Genomic DNA, 15,187 nt, shown 5'->3' on the forward strand with positions numbered 1-15,187 from the left:
AGGCGCAATGCCGCGCGTTCTCCGCGGTGCTCACGCAGAACAGCCAGCAGCCAGACAATGAATTAATATATTTTACTTTCTCAAAATGTGACCACGGAACACCTTACATGGCTCTATGGTTTACCTTGAGGTGGGTGAATTAGTTTGATGTGTTGGCGAGAGGTGCAGACACCACTTTCCGGCAAATCTTGCAGATGATTCTCTTCTGTTCTGAGTTTTTTTCTTCCTTTTTTCTCAACTTACTGAGCCTGCCCTGTAGCTTCCATTTCCGAGCCAATATTAGTGCTGCTAATCTTCACTCTCTTCAGCAGCCTCAATGGAGACGAAGTGAGCAGGAGACTCCAGAGCTGTTCTGACCTCAATGAGTACCACGCACCGCGTTTTGCTTAACCCATTCGCTGCCGCGCCAGTGCAGCGGCAGCACAGATAAATGACAAAAAATTTTATATTCGATATTATGAATTTTGAGATCGTTTGACACCAATATCTATCGCGATCAAAATATATTTGATATATTGCACAGCCCTATAGTGTAGGACTTACACTTGACATATTAATACTGAATTCACCACAGTTTTACATTTTACATTTTACTACCGCTCAAAACGCAGTCAATCAGATTTGACAGCCATAAAAAAATGCGGTAATGACGGTAATGAGCTCATCACCGCGGTGACGTCCCATAACCGCGGTATTGCGGTAATAAAATTATCGTCACAGCCCTAGTGGGTAGTGTGAAAAAAGTTACCCATAAGCTCAGTTTAGAGGACCACCTATTTATTATTTTGATTAAATTGAGAATGGGTATTAGCAACCGATACCTAGCCTATAAATTCAATGTTACTGACAGCACAATATCAGGCATTTGTCGGAGCTGGTTAGCTGTTATGGCACACTGCTTGCAGCCTTTAATTAAATGGCCTAGTAAACAAGCAGTCCTCAAACACATGACGAAGATTTTCAAGCGAAACTTCCAAAGGTGTAGATGCATCACAGTGTGATGGCCTTTCACAGTGTTTGCACACCCTCTCAGTCTTCAAGGCATCTCTGGCTTTTGGTAAAACTTGAAGTAAGAACTCCTGATTTCTCTTGACACGTTGCACGATGACTTCTGATTGTGTCCAAAGAACAAAGTCACAGTGGCTAACACCACACACAAACATGTAAAGCTGAACTTGGTAGTAGTATGGGTGTGTGTCCTTAAGCACATAAGAAGAGTCCAGACAAAACTGTCTGTCTTCAGAACAGCCCTGTAGGCTCTCTCGATATTTGAATGGACATTTAATTTCAACAACTCCTTTGCCACAGCAGACACAGCTTGTTGTTCCATCAGGTGATGACCCAAGATAGGGCTCTTCTTGGTGCACAACTAAACCAGAGGACATTACTGTGAAATCTTGATGCGATTTGGCCATATACTCAGTATAGCACTTCCTTGCAGTGTCCTCCATGCTTTTTCCCCATTGTACAGCTGGAACATTAAGGTGTGGTGTGTTGTATTGCATTATATCAGTGATGCATTCTATGCTTATTTTGTCAGTGGTGCATACTCAATGAAGTTTTGTGCTAGTTATACGACCTGCTCTATATGTGTGCCATGCACTGGATTGAGACTGCCTACGTGTGATAAGCTCAAGCCTTTCCCACTGTTGTGGCTGTGAAGACCTTTTCAGTTTGTGAAACACCTCTTCACATTTTACTTGCATTTCTTGTGGTGTAAGATCTCTGAGGGCCTCATCTATGGCGTCACATTAATGTCAAAAGTCGAGGGCGCAAAAATACAAGTAGGGGGCGCAAAAATACCAGGTGAAAAAAAATAACCTGCTTGTTTTAACGTTTAGCGTGTATAAATTTCCTTCTCGCAAGCGCAAATGGGAAACTCATGAGCAAAAAAAAGGGAATGGTGTGCGCGCTGAAGAAAAAGTTGCTCTCGAGCTTAATTTTTCTCCTCTCGGGGGCTTTTTTCCCTCGCGCGCTGTGTGAATTACCTGCAGCAGCAATTTCTGCTCGACTGAGTTTTTTGCGCTCGAGTTTTGAAAGGGGTGTTTTTGGCAGTTTGGGGGGGGAGTCAGGGTCGCCTCCCTCAGCGAACGCTATTGGCCGATATCTCCACAGTTTGTGACGGACCCCCTCTACCAGCAGTCTCCTTCAGAGAGCAACGATGGAGGGCGAGGAGGAGCGACAGCAGGTGAGTTTGCTAGCTATGCTAAAAGCCTTTGGGTTTATCTAAATAATAATAGTAATAATCCGGGGTTACACATTTCTGCTGACCGTCTTAGTCCTTTTTTTTTTGTCTTGAAGCTGATTATTTGAAAGATATGGGTTAGTTAGCTTGCTAACGTTATATAACTAGTGCTATCCTCGTTAGCAATGCAGGCGCCGGGTCTTCCGACCGTGGTGACGCCGCGGGGGTTCCAAATTTCTGCTGACCGTCTTAGTTCTTTTTTTTTGTCTTGAAGCTGGTTATTTGAAAGATATGGGTTAGTTAGCTTGCTAACGTTATATAACTAGTGCTATCCCAGTTAGCAATGCAGGCGCCGGGTCTTCCGACCGCGGTGACGCCGCGGTAACAGTGCCGGCGACCGGGTCGTAAACAATCCCGGACAGCGGGTCGTTCCACGACGCTGAGCCGCGTTTACAGTGCTTCGATTCGGTCAAATGTGACGAGGCTGAAGTGTAATATTCGCAGCTGCCGCTTCACTGAACGACCGTGAAGTAAAGGGAGCGTTCACAAACACCCGCTGCTGCTCAGATTATATTAAACACCTCACAGATTAATACTGAAGGAGAAATAATGAAGAAAAGCAGTAATTTACAGTTGTTTATTAACAATGTAAATATACAATATGTTATTAAATGTAATCTTATATACACGATGTTCCATCACTTATTTTCTCCAGTTTTGCCTGCAATATGAATTTGCTCTTCTAGTGTAATTAATTTTCTTCTTAAACAGGACATATCTTAAATAAGGTTCTTGTCTCCTACTTTAAGGACAACCTGGAATTAGCCTGGCCCGAACTGATTTTATACTGTACAATTAATTGGAAACATTCTGAGCCACTGTGCATAAAAAAAAAATATTATAAAGCTAATGCTCCAGTGTGATTTTGAAGGATTTTTTCATCTTGAGCCAGAATACATACACATCAGATGAATAGTTATAGTCTCCTACTTTAAGTAAAACCTAGAATTAACCTGGCTCGATGGAACATCGTGTACATAACATTGCATTTATGACATTGTATATTTACATTGCTTTTCTTCATTATTTCTCCTTCAGTATTAATAAATCTGAGCAGCAGCGGGTTTGTGTGAACACTCCCTTTACTTCACGGTTGTTCAGGTGAAGTGGCAGCTGCGAATATTAAACAAACTTCAGCCCAGGAATACGAGGCTGCGAATATAGAGCCAAACGAATCTGGAGCTGCGAATATCAAACCAACTTCAGCCTCATCTAAAGGTGGCCCCAGCTTTGATCATAACTGTTCTAAATAATATTGAGTAAGTAGTCAAGTTTAATACATGTATGAGAATACATTTACTAATGTTTGGTTCTCTTTGCCTTTCTTCCATCAACTTAAAATAGATACAGTTACAGGATGCAGCTAGGCACATTGTGGGGATGCTGAGGAAGGCATTGAAATCTCCTTCTCAAAATGGTAACATTTACTGTGTGTTACAAGCTTTTACTGACCTTCTTTGTCCGTCTTTTGTATAGCATTTTGACGCATTCAGTGGTTTTGCTTAAACCTTCAATGTAATGTGCTACTGGGAATTCATTCACAATATGTTTACATCAGGACTGAATAAGTTGTCTTTCACAGTGCTAGGTATTGCAGATATTAGGCCGTATACAGGTTGTAGTGTCATGTTTTTAGGTCTAATGGTTTACTGGTTAGAGTAAATGACTTGTTAAGGTGATATTGTAGATGGAGCTCCAGTTCAGAGAGGCCAGACGTCAGGGACCCCAGGGTCAAAGCGACAGATGGTCTCAAGACCTGTCCAGCCAACCGTGTCTACTGCTTCACGCAGCAAACTGGATGAGAATATGGCCAGGTCTGAATCTTTAAAAACAACAACAACAACAAAAAAAATATATATATATAACATGGAGAGATGTTGTAATTGTTGTCTTAATCATTTAAAATTATTTTCAAAGTGCATGTGTGTTTGAAGTGATTGGTCTCCAGAAGTATTGTTTACTATTTTCCCCCTTTTCCAGATCATTTCCTGGACTCTTTAAAAAAAACTGTTCAAGACCTCGGAAACGGGCAGTGAAGTCAAAACATGTTCAGTTTTTTCTTTTGGACAAAGTAACTGACCGTACCCCCAAGACAGGTGAGGAGATGGTACTTCTCCAAGCTGGACTAGGCCATAGGACAGTTGACATTCCAGAGGATGCCGATCACTCCGAGGTATATGTCTTTTTTCCCTCTTACATGTGTTATGTTACACAGCCATTCATCAGTGGTCAGACTATGCCAAAGTGGTCTTGTTTGTGTGCTTCTGTTTTACTGTTAAAAGTTTGTGCCATTTATTTGCTCAAGTTATTCTGGAAAAATCCCCTAGCACCCCATCAAGCTTTAAATTAGACCAAAGTAGTTCCATTCATTAGCGCTGCTTTTGTGATGTTTGTGCTGTCAAAAAGTCCAGTCCTGTTATCAGTGTCTAAAATGTTTTTGTAGGTTTTGATAATTATATAGCATATTTAATGGTAAAATAAAGCAGTAGCGGTTAAGCAGAATTTATATTTATTAAATCCTACTGTCATATAATGATTTGTCTTATCATTTTCATTTTGCTGGCTGATATGCAGCTATATTATCTGCTTATAATATATGTATTTGTATCTGTGTGGATATTGATTTGTATAAAATTGAATTTTGTCTAAGTTATCAAGTAGAGGAAGAGATGGCATGAACCATTGGATGCTATTTAAATCTCAGGCTTCTTTACCTGTTTGCATCAGTACATTAGTAATTTTCTCCTATTTAATTCTGATGGCAGATTGAAAAGAAACTTTTAAGCTGTATTGATGTAGCAACAGTAGCAGGGTGTACATGATTGGGAAAAAAGTAAAACAGCTTGGTGAAGATGCTGTATAGAGAAATATAAAAATAAAAATGACAAATATTTTTGTTAATGGCACAAATACAGCACTAATGATTAAGACAACTTTAAAGCAATCTGGCTGTTGATGAGGGGCTGTGTCCCATAACGGTTAAGAAAACCTATTGTTTAATTTCTTAAGAACGGTATTGGCACAAACAATGATTTTTGCTGCACAAATGCAGTGCTATCGAAGCTTAATGTGACCCCATATGAGGGGTCACATTCACAGTTACATTTTATTTAAGAACTGACACTATTTCTTTTCTTAATAATTTGTGCAAAAACATGTCTTAAGGTTATTTGAAAGGGGGTTAGTGAGTCTATTTCCTTTCAAAAAGGTTAACATTATAAAATGCATCCCCATGATGAAAAATCCTTGCACATTGATTATGCTTTAATTTAATACACATGGCAAGGTATGTATTAAAATGGGTAATGCATTGTGGCTAATCCTTTGTTAAAAACCATTACAATCTGCAGTTTATTATCATGTTTTAATACATAATTTTCATACATTTACTGCAGTCTTCATGTTTAATTTATAGATTTCAGCACTCCTTCTAGAATCCTTTCCAAAAATGGCTACCTTGGATGGGGCTTGGTTGCTGTATAAACCAGCTGGTAAGAAAGTGAATCTACAGTATAAATTATTAGTATGAAAAGGCATTATAAAATCTTATGGAAATATAGGACAATTCACAAGTGATTTCTATGTTCTAATGTACAACACATTGCAGTGCACACAAATAGGAATTAATTATACAGTGTTTCTTTGCAGTGCAGATATCAAGAATGCTGAATCCTAAAAATATAATTACATGTGTTTCAATCAAACAGGGGGCTCAGGGCAGCGGAGGCTAAATGTTGTATCACCTGAGGCAGAGGGCTATTCTGGAGCCCACTTAACAACTGGTTATACTGGAAAGAGCTGCTATTATATAATGCCAATCCAGGAGAGCCTGGATACAAGCCCCTTGCCCTTTTCGGCCAAAGAGTTTTCCAAAATGCCTAAGGCAAAATGCATCAACTGCCAGATCCATGTACCTGTACAGCTGCTGTCACTTCACATTCAAGATTGCCAGAAAACTGTATGTACAATATGCAATAACTTTGTTCCTGTAATTATATAAATAGAGTTTAACAGTTTCAAGTTATTTGTAATTGTGGTGTTGCCTGTTTTTCCCACCCCACCAGGACACTGACTCAGATTGTGAAATTACTGATGATCCTTCTGAGGTAAATAAAGTATTAATGTTAATTAAACTTTCAGTCTGGGAACTCACCTAACTGAAAGGCATAACATTTTCTGTATTTTGTAGATTTGCCCTATATGTGAGGTTCCATACCCTGTTACAGACCTGCCGCTACATGCAAGCTTTTGTGGTGAAAGGTAAGAGCAATCATTGCACTTATTTATGTAAAGACTAATGCTTTTGGAATGCATGACCATACATTGTTTTGCCAAAAGTATTTGTTTACCCATCCAAATCATTGATACAATAACATAGAGAAAGAAGCAACTGGTAATAAAAGAAACTTGCTTTGTCAGTGTAGTGCACAGAGAAACCAACTTTCAGCAGTGTTAATCACTTCATGTAGCTTCAGATTAGTAGATATATTCATGGAATGGATTTCCAAGGCTGAGCAGCTCCATCCAAGCCCTACATCACCAAATGCAATGGGGGCAAGTGGGTACTTTTGCCATTATATTGTACATTTCTGTATTTTTCCAGTTATTTACTCTCAGCCTAATAATTCGATTTTGTTGTTTGTGTGTGATTTTGTTCATACGCATGTACCGTTGGGAAAACCTTTTTTACTGTTTTCCATTTAGCAGTCATCTTCATTTTAGGGACACTCTACCCAGCACATCCTCTGCAGCTTCAGCAGTTCAGTCAACACTATCAACTGCTTACCAATTAGTACCTGTGATTAAAGGTAATAAACACCTTGGGAGATGTTGGGGGCTGTCTGTTGGAAGGAAATTTGTGCGTTTGTTAGGGGAACACATGGGTAGACATGTTGATCATGTAGTGAATACTTTTGTTCATTTATGGACATAATTGCCTCACATTGGGTACTTGTATATTTTTTGCTATAAACGAAAATCCAGTTTTCATTGTGAGCATTTCCCATGTTTTCTGCATTCTGCATTCAGTAGTGCCTTTTTCTTTTATTGAGAATGGAAATCAGTGCAAGATCCACAAGAGGCTGTACAGCTCTTCCTGGAGCAACTTAAACAAGAGGGGGCAAGTCAACCATCACTCCTTCTGTCCCTGGATGCAACAGATGATGACGAACAAAGGGATTGTTCTCTCATCAAATTTTACAAAAGTGACTATGAAAAAAGCCAATGGAAAGCTCCTTTCCGCTGCAGCATTAAAGGTATGAAATGTAATGAAAAAATATATTATGCACACAAAAATGGTTTAAACAAGTGTAAATAGTAACTGAATCATGGAATGTATCACCAGTTTTGCATGGTATGATGTGACTTTATAGAATGAATGAATCAATAGGTCAATAAATACATTTTACCTGCTAACCTATTATTCTCTACAAACTAGAGTAATAGTTTTCTTAAAATAATGATCTGTTTCAATATGTATATTTTGTGATAATAGGGGATGCTGCAATTGGAGCAGGTGTGACAAGACATGTGCTATCTTCAGCCATTGCCAGGTTAAAGCATGGTTTTAAACTAAACCTTGGTATGTGTGCTATTTAATACTTCTCAATTTCAAAATACCAATCACTGAAATTAAACAAATGATAGCTGAGCTCATGCTGATAACATGTATACAAGCATGTAAATGTATTGTAGCCAATTTTCTAATAAACATGAATATAATGCAAAATAATTGTTAGATTCCCTTTGACCAAATATTAAATTAGATTTTGATCTAGGCAATGCAGCGGAGACTCTGTTGTTTGAGGGAGAACCTGACCACCTGGTTCCTGCTGCATCTACAGTGCTTCTGGAGAGTGATCTTTTCCGTATGGCAGGTAGAATCCTTGGTCACTCTGTGATCAATGGTGGTCCTACACTGTCTGGGTTGAGTCGGGCAGTGGTCAGTGCCTTAACAAATTGCCAAAAGGAAATGACAAAATCAAAACTCTGCCTAGAAGACTGCCCCGATACAGAGCAAAGGGACACTATTGGTCTTGTGAGTACAACTTATATCTCATATTGAATCAGTCAATTAAAAAATGTGCTACATTGGGATATCCCTCAGATATGATTATTTGACAATGAAATGTTCATGTTTAAAGCTGCTAAAAGAAGAGTGGACTGAGGAAGAATTGTCAAGAATAAACAATCTCTGCTTGGATTGGTACTGCACAGTGCCTACAAAAGACACAAACAAGCTTCTGATATTCCAGCAGCTCCTCTCCCATGCTGTATGTATATTGCTTAATATTTACTGTTCATTTGTCATGACATGATTGCCTTTATTTCCCCAAAAGTCTATACATGACAATTTTAACATGAATTGCTGGGCAATAGCAGCCGTAAATGTGATAGAAATAGCAAGAAAAATGTATGGATGATCTCCCTCACAAGCTAACTACTATTAAGTTATTAGCCCTTAACTACAAAGTTTTTGTAATATTTCATTGTACGTTTGTGACTGTACTGTTACCACAACAGGTTCTTGGCAGAGTAACTGCACAGATTAAGCAGCTCCAAAAAGGGATAAAAGACACAGGCATTTGGCCATTAATCGAACACAGACCTGAAGTCGTACCGCTGCTGTTTCCTACAGAAACAGAAGTTCAGTTAACACCACAGGTACGTTCATCTCTTTCCTACAGAAGAGTTTACTTGTAAGAGGCATAGGCCTTTTTTTTTAGAAGTATATGTAAATCTTTTCAATTCATCTTTCCCTGTGCAATACTGAAGCAAGTCCTGCAGTCCATTATATGGCCCCGTGCAAGATCCAATCACGATGATAGTGATGACGACATGCCTGAAGAGACAATTGCTCTTCTCTCTGCATTTTTCAGAAGATATATTGAAGAGGGTACTCAGTCTGTGTTATTTTTTGTGTGGAAAAATTGCTCTATTTAATCAACCAATTATTTGCTAACAGTTTATTACTACCTTCTTTGATTTAGCTTCCTCTGACAGATTAAAGATGCTACTAAAGTTCTGGGTCGGCTGGGAGGTGCCACCTCAGCGCCTAAAGCTGGAATTTGTTCAATCCAGAGGAGCAAGACACCTTCCAACTGCTGCGACATGTTCAGAACGTCTGCGGTTGCCAAATCACTACAAGAAATTTGAGGAGCTCAAGGCTGATCTTATGGTCTGTCTCGTGTCTGTGGATACTGGCTTTGGCCTTGTCTAAACAGGTAAATATAATTTAAGGTACCATTTACTGTGAACTGTTTTTTTTTTTGTCTCTGGGCAGTTGTACATTCTTTTAAACTCTTTCTCCTAGAACCATGTTGCAGAGGGGCCCAGTTCGCCAGAGGGGCCCAGTTCGCCAGAGGGGCCCAGTTCGCCAGAGGGGCCCAGTTCGCCAGAGGGGCCCAGTTCGCCAGAGGAGCCCAGTTCTTTTTTTTTTTCCGTAGTACAACATCACCAATGTTTGATCAATCCAAAGCTGTCTTTATTTTTTTAATTCAGCAAATAGTACAAATATATTAATACACAACATAATTTGAAAAATCCAAAGCTCTTAAAATTTAAGCGCTGCCACTATGAGCGGGAGATCGCAGGTTCGAACCCCCGCTCATGCAGCTTTGCCATCAAGCTGCTAGTGCTCAGAGGGAGCAAAATTGGCCCTACTCACCCTGTGCCAAAATGTATTCACGACATGTTAAATACAAGTCCCTTGCCGGCAGGTCTGGGTCACTCTGTTCAATGAGGCTCTGAACCACCTGTATTTGTCCTTCATTTAAATGCGACTCAATTTGAGGAACCACAATCTCTCCATCAATCTCGCCATCGTGGTTTGTGGCAATGTCCCAGTCAATGTCAGGCTCCTCTAGATCCTAGCACAGAAAACAGAACAGAGTACTAAGTATTGTAATAAAGCCAATTTGTCATTGGACTACTCTGAACATATACACTACATTTGTGACTAAATTATCATATAGTATAACATTTGAGTGATAATCTTTAATAAATGCCAAATGTAAAACATTCAAAATGGTTGAATCTTGTTTTTGTTTCATGAATGGGTGAGTAAAGCTGTTATAGTTTTCAAAAGACATTTTCTCTTATGACATTCCTATGTACCTGGAACACAACTATGATTTATGCTACAGGCATCTGCTTCAAGTCTAATGCAACATAAATTATTAACTGCATTTGTGCGTGTGTGAAGTATATCCAATTTTCCAAGTACGAATAAACTTAACATACATTTGGCCACATGCTATTATCAGTACTTAAATTATGAAAGTTAAAACAGGACCAATACCTCAACATTTTCTGGCTGATCAATACTGGTTTCCCTGATACCACAGTACCACAACTGCTCAGGGGTCATGTTGTTTTCTGTCCGAATTGGGTGATTGTTCCAACCATCAACGAAACTCTCAAGGTCTTTCCTTAGTTTTGGTAGGAACACCGCATGGACAGCAAAAAGGTCTTCTGTTGAGTACACATGAGGTAGTGGTTAAGCTTTCACAATAACGTTTGCAGACACACTGTTTAATTCAAGCAAATCAAGTCATTGCATATATCTTAACCATGACAGGTAGTCAAAAGTATTTTTGCATCAATTGCCAGACGAAATGTGGCCATGATCAAAATATCAAATACTATTGGTTTAAAAAAAACAAAAACACTTCACTTTAAATGAGCACTTTGTTTTTCTAGAATATCAGACTGTATTTGGTTTCTCTGTATACTTTTTCATCCTTTCTTCAGGATAAAGAAGTAGGCCAAAAAAAATTACTAAAATATTGAAATTGTGCTATAGGCACAGGTGGAGCAAAAAAAAAAAATGGAGTGGAGCTGGTTTGTATATCTTAAACAATCATTTACTGACAAATTAAAGTGTACAGACTTCCCAACCTGAGGAGCAAACATCAAGAAGCTGATCCCTCTCCAGACTCTGAAGCATGTTTTGGTACTTCGAGGTCACGCAGGTTTTGACATCACGCCACAAGCGTTCAATTCTATGAATAAGTTAATCATTATTAAGTCACATATAATAAGCACAGTTAACTATAACAGTTATGTCAAAGTTTCTCAACTTAATGCATAGATGTCAGTGTTTGAAGCAAGACAAAAGGTGAGAAAAGCAAGTCATTTTCCACAAAATAGGCCTAGTAACCTACAACAAACCTTTGATTATGAACGCTTTTGCCAGACATAAAGCTTCCCCTGTCGGTTCCACGAACGTTAAACATAAATCTTGCGATTTCAACGTTTTCAACACCTTGGTCAGCTCTGACCCTGTAAGGCGCACACACACGCACACAAAAAAAGTATATTAATACATTAAAATCCAGATTCTATAACCAGTAAGAGTGTGAAACTACAATGTACTAATAATTATTTTTCTCCTATGTACTTCTAAAATATAGTACTAGTACTTCTAAATATAAAATGTCCAAGGAATCTGTATTTGAACCTTAAAAGTCAGGATAATTACATTATTAATTTATTGTACATGACCTCTATTTTTTGATGACCGAAATATTTCTTTATGTTGCAAGGTGAATTCATTAACATTCATGAGCTGGCATGCTGACTGTTTAAAAACATAGGTTTTATTTTATCAGAATAGTTAAAAATATTCATATTCCAATAGTAAATTATGAACATTCATAATAATAATTAAACGCTCACTGCTCTATAAACTGGTTGTATTAATCAATAAACAACTGGCAATAAGTTATTTTAAAATTAAAATATTATTGTTGCTCTCAAAAGAGTAGTCAGTGACAATCTTCATGAATTTGTAGTAATCATGTCTATTCAAAATGCAAAAATGTTACCTTGATGGTATGCCATGCTTTTCTGTTGCCTCTTTGAAGGCTGCGAACGCAGTTGATGCCAGATTGTTGGTAGCAACACGCAGACACATCACCTGCAATGTAAAATTAAGATATGTGGCCCTTTTAAAAGAAGTAAAAGAAGATACTGTAATTTGTATATGTATAGGTACAGTAGTATGTAAATTTTTTAAGAAGTGATAGACAAAACAGCATGAAATTACTCACTTTTCTGGAATACCCATCCACTGCGCCAAACAGTACAATGTTGTACCTAGTGAGTAGTACATTGAAGTCCAATAAATAAATGCAGTCACTAACAGTACAAGTACAATGACTTAGGCTTATAATTTTGTTAGTTAAATCCACCAACCTGATTAGTTTGTGGTTTGTGTCCACATGCCAAAGTGAAAGAGGACCTCTCACAGAATAAGTCCTGCATACAACACAGCCTAATCCAGCAAGTCTTGAGATGATTCCCAGAGAATCCACACGGTGCAATGATGCAGCCACTCTCCTCCACTGAACATGGACTCCCAGTGATCGCAGCCTCCCCTTAACCATCCGGTAGCCAGCCATCGGCATTTCATTTTTTACATCCTGTACCACCCTGTCCAGTTCCTCATCACTCATACTGCTGTACCGTCTAGCCAACAGGCCAAACTGCTGCATGCGTCTAAACACTGTACGTATTGAGACTCCCATCATCTTTGCAATGCAGGGCACAGGCAAGTCAGTTTCTAGGAACTCTTCCAAGGTCTCTCTCTCAATGTCTAACTTGGGACGCCCCATCTGCCCAGGTAGTGTCTCAACATATCTATTTCTGCCACTGATGCATTCAATGTGTTCGGTCACAAGCCTGAAAAGGTCCTGTAGAGCATGCAAAATCTCTGTGGGCATATCAATGTGTCTGGACAGTGCATTACACAAATACAACTCCTGCCTACATGTAAATTCCATGTAATCTAAATCGACAGGTTCTCTTGTGAGCCCAAGTTCTAATTTGGAGAGAAGCCTTGAGAGCAGGTGTCTTCTCAGAGTGTCCTGTAAAGACAGAGAAAAACTATTTAAGGAAAACGCTATGTAAATGTTAAAAAATATTCATAACATTTATTTAGGGGCTACCAGTTTTTTTTTACTTTAAAAGTTAACTACTGTTAATCTAGATTAACTATATCAAATGTTATAAATGTGGTAAATATATATTTTTCTTAAACGTGTTAGTTGTTGGTAATATAACATAGTACATAGAAAATGTAGTTTTATTGTTGGCCAACACGATTATTCGATTTTACAAAAATAGAGCTTGAATGGACTATTATGAAAAAAATCTATATACATTCTTTATTGTAATTTAAACTATCCATCAATCATTAGCGTGTCAAATACCACCTCAGCATAACGGTACAACAAAAAACATATCACAATGCAGTTAATACTCTGTAAACGTTACCCTAGCTAAGCTACCGTTGTGTATCAATTTTGAAAGTTATTTAGATAGCTACACAAGGTAATATAAAATAATAAATGCTAATAAATCAGGTACACAATAGCCAGCTCTTACCTTGCAAGTTAGGTAACGCTAACACGCCTAACTAACTAGCTTTTCCACTGCAGTCAAACGGTTCTAAGCACAGAGGGAAAATATTTGGGTGCATTTTCCACGGTTCAGTACGGAATGCTTACAAACCAGGCTGACACCATTATTTCCCAGCACGTTTGTCTATCCGTACCTGGGGTCACATTTGACCGAATCGAAGCACTGTAAACGCGGCTCAGCGTCGTGGAACGACCCGCTGTCCGGGATTGTTTACGACCCGGTCGCCGGCACTGTTACCGCGGCGTCACCGCGGTCGGAAGACCCGGCGCCTGCATTGCTAACTGGGATAGCACTAGTTATATAACGTTAGCAAGCTAACTAACCCATATCTTTCAAATAATCAGCTTCAAGACAAAAAAAAAAAGGACTAAGACGGTCAGCAGAAATGTGTAACCCCGGATTATTACTATTATTATTTAGATAAACCCAAAGGCTTTTAGCATAGCTAGCAAACTCACCTGCTGTCGCTCCTCCTCGCCCTCCATCGTTGCTCTCTGAAGGAGACTGCTGGTAGAGGGGGTCCGTCACAAACTGTGGAGATATCGGCCAATAGCGTTCGCTGAGGGAGGCGACCCTGACTCCCCCCCCAAACTGCCAAAAACACCCCTTTCAAAACTGGAGCGCAAAAAACTCAGTCGAGCAGAAATTGCTGCTGCAGGTAATTCACACAGCGCGCGAGGGAAAAAAGCCCCCGAGAGGAGAAAAATTAAGCTCGAGAGCAACTTTTTCTTCAGCGCGCACACCATTCCCTTTTTTTTGCTCATGAGTTTCCCATTTGCGCTTGCGAGAAGGAAATTTATACACGCTAAACGTTAAAACAAGCAGGTTATTTTTTTTCACCTGGTATTTTTGCGCCCCCTACTTGTATTTTTGCGCCCTCGACTTTTGACATTAATGTGACGCCATACTCATCATACAGAGCTGTTAAAGGATCAGGTAAGTCTAGGTCTCCATCTGGGTCACTGTCTGAGGAAGCTGTATCAGTATCACTGTTGTCCATACTTGTCAGCACTGCAGCACCTGGGGCAATACTGTGAAGCTCCTGGATGTCATCATCTGTCAATACTAATATATCCAGGGGAACAAAAAAAGACAATTACTTTGTTGCCTGTAATGCAAGCTGGAAAGAATAAACCATGTACATTACATGCTATGGAAATCTCTCAAGGGAATCTTTTCTCTTAATCTAAACTTAGCTAAATCTTAAACACATGCCTCTAGAAGTGATACTGATTTTTTCTGACTTTGAAGCTGCTGAAAAGTCTGTCCCTGGTCTCTTTGGTTTGTCAAAGCTGATTTCCCTCAGTGTAGATGACTTTACTTCTCTCCTGCACATGTCTTTCTATAAGCATGGTCCTGACGTAACTGCTGCCTTCTCCGTCCTGCCCATTCTAACACAAATCTCATCCTTGAATAATATTGCAGCTGCATGACTGCAGCATGAACGCAGTCTGAAACAAAAAGTGGAAGATATCACATATTGACATGTCTTACTTTTTTCTCTCTTTCAAAAACAGC

At 39.1% G+C, this 15,187-nt stretch overlaps 2 protein-coding genes across 4 annotated transcripts; one reads left to right on the plus strand and one right to left on the minus strand.

Moving 5' to 3' along the window:
* Positions 1 to 632: 632 nt before the first annotated feature.
* LOC111196174 (uncharacterized) lies at positions 633 to 10,271 on the plus strand. 3 transcript variants are annotated; one of them, XM_049479400.1, is made up of 17 exons: positions 633 to 2,188; positions 3,590 to 3,662; positions 3,933 to 4,059; positions 4,226 to 4,418; positions 5,661 to 5,736; positions 5,953 to 6,203; positions 6,310 to 6,351; positions 6,435 to 6,505; positions 6,953 to 7,053; positions 7,297 to 7,500; positions 7,740 to 7,826; positions 8,011 to 8,282; positions 8,389 to 8,517; positions 8,768 to 8,908; positions 9,020 to 9,140; positions 9,235 to 9,468; positions 9,558 to 10,271. In XM_049479400.1, exons 1-16 carry the CDS (start codon positions 2,162 to 2,164, stop codon positions 9,462 to 9,464), a joined length of 2,145 nt encoding a protein of 714 aa, XP_049335357.1. In that variant the 5' UTR covers positions 633 to 2,161; the 3' UTR covers positions 9,465 to 9,468; positions 9,558 to 10,271. The 3 variants fall into 3 exon arrangements, with proteins under 3 accessions (XP_049335357.1, XP_049335356.1, XP_049335358.1); XM_049479399.1 differs by having other exon boundaries at positions 634 to 2,188; positions 6,950 to 7,053; XM_049479401.1 differs by having other exon boundaries at positions 724 to 2,188; positions 6,950 to 7,053; positions 8,023 to 8,282.
* Positions 9,707 to 14,298, minus strand: LOC103037593 (uncharacterized). The gene is made up of 8 exons (XM_049479409.1): positions 14,128 to 14,298; positions 12,443 to 13,113; positions 12,298 to 12,343; positions 12,073 to 12,164; positions 11,417 to 11,527; positions 11,144 to 11,247; positions 10,545 to 10,717; positions 9,707 to 10,113 (listed from the first exon to the last, which is right to left on the minus strand). The coding sequence occupies exons 1-8, from the start codon at positions 14,152 to 14,154 to the stop codon at positions 9,904 to 9,906; spliced, it is 1,434 nt and encodes a 477-aa protein (XP_049335366.1). The 5' UTR covers positions 14,155 to 14,298; the 3' UTR covers positions 9,707 to 9,903.
* Between the last annotated feature and the right edge of the window lie 889 nt (positions 14,299 to 15,187).

This window comes from Astyanax mexicanus, chromosome 5, assembly GCF_023375975.1.
Source record: "Astyanax mexicanus isolate ESR-SI-001 chromosome 5, AstMex3_surface, whole genome shotgun sequence".
Classification (NCBI taxonomy): domain Eukaryota; kingdom Metazoa; phylum Chordata; class Actinopteri; order Characiformes; family Acestrorhamphidae; genus Astyanax; species Astyanax mexicanus.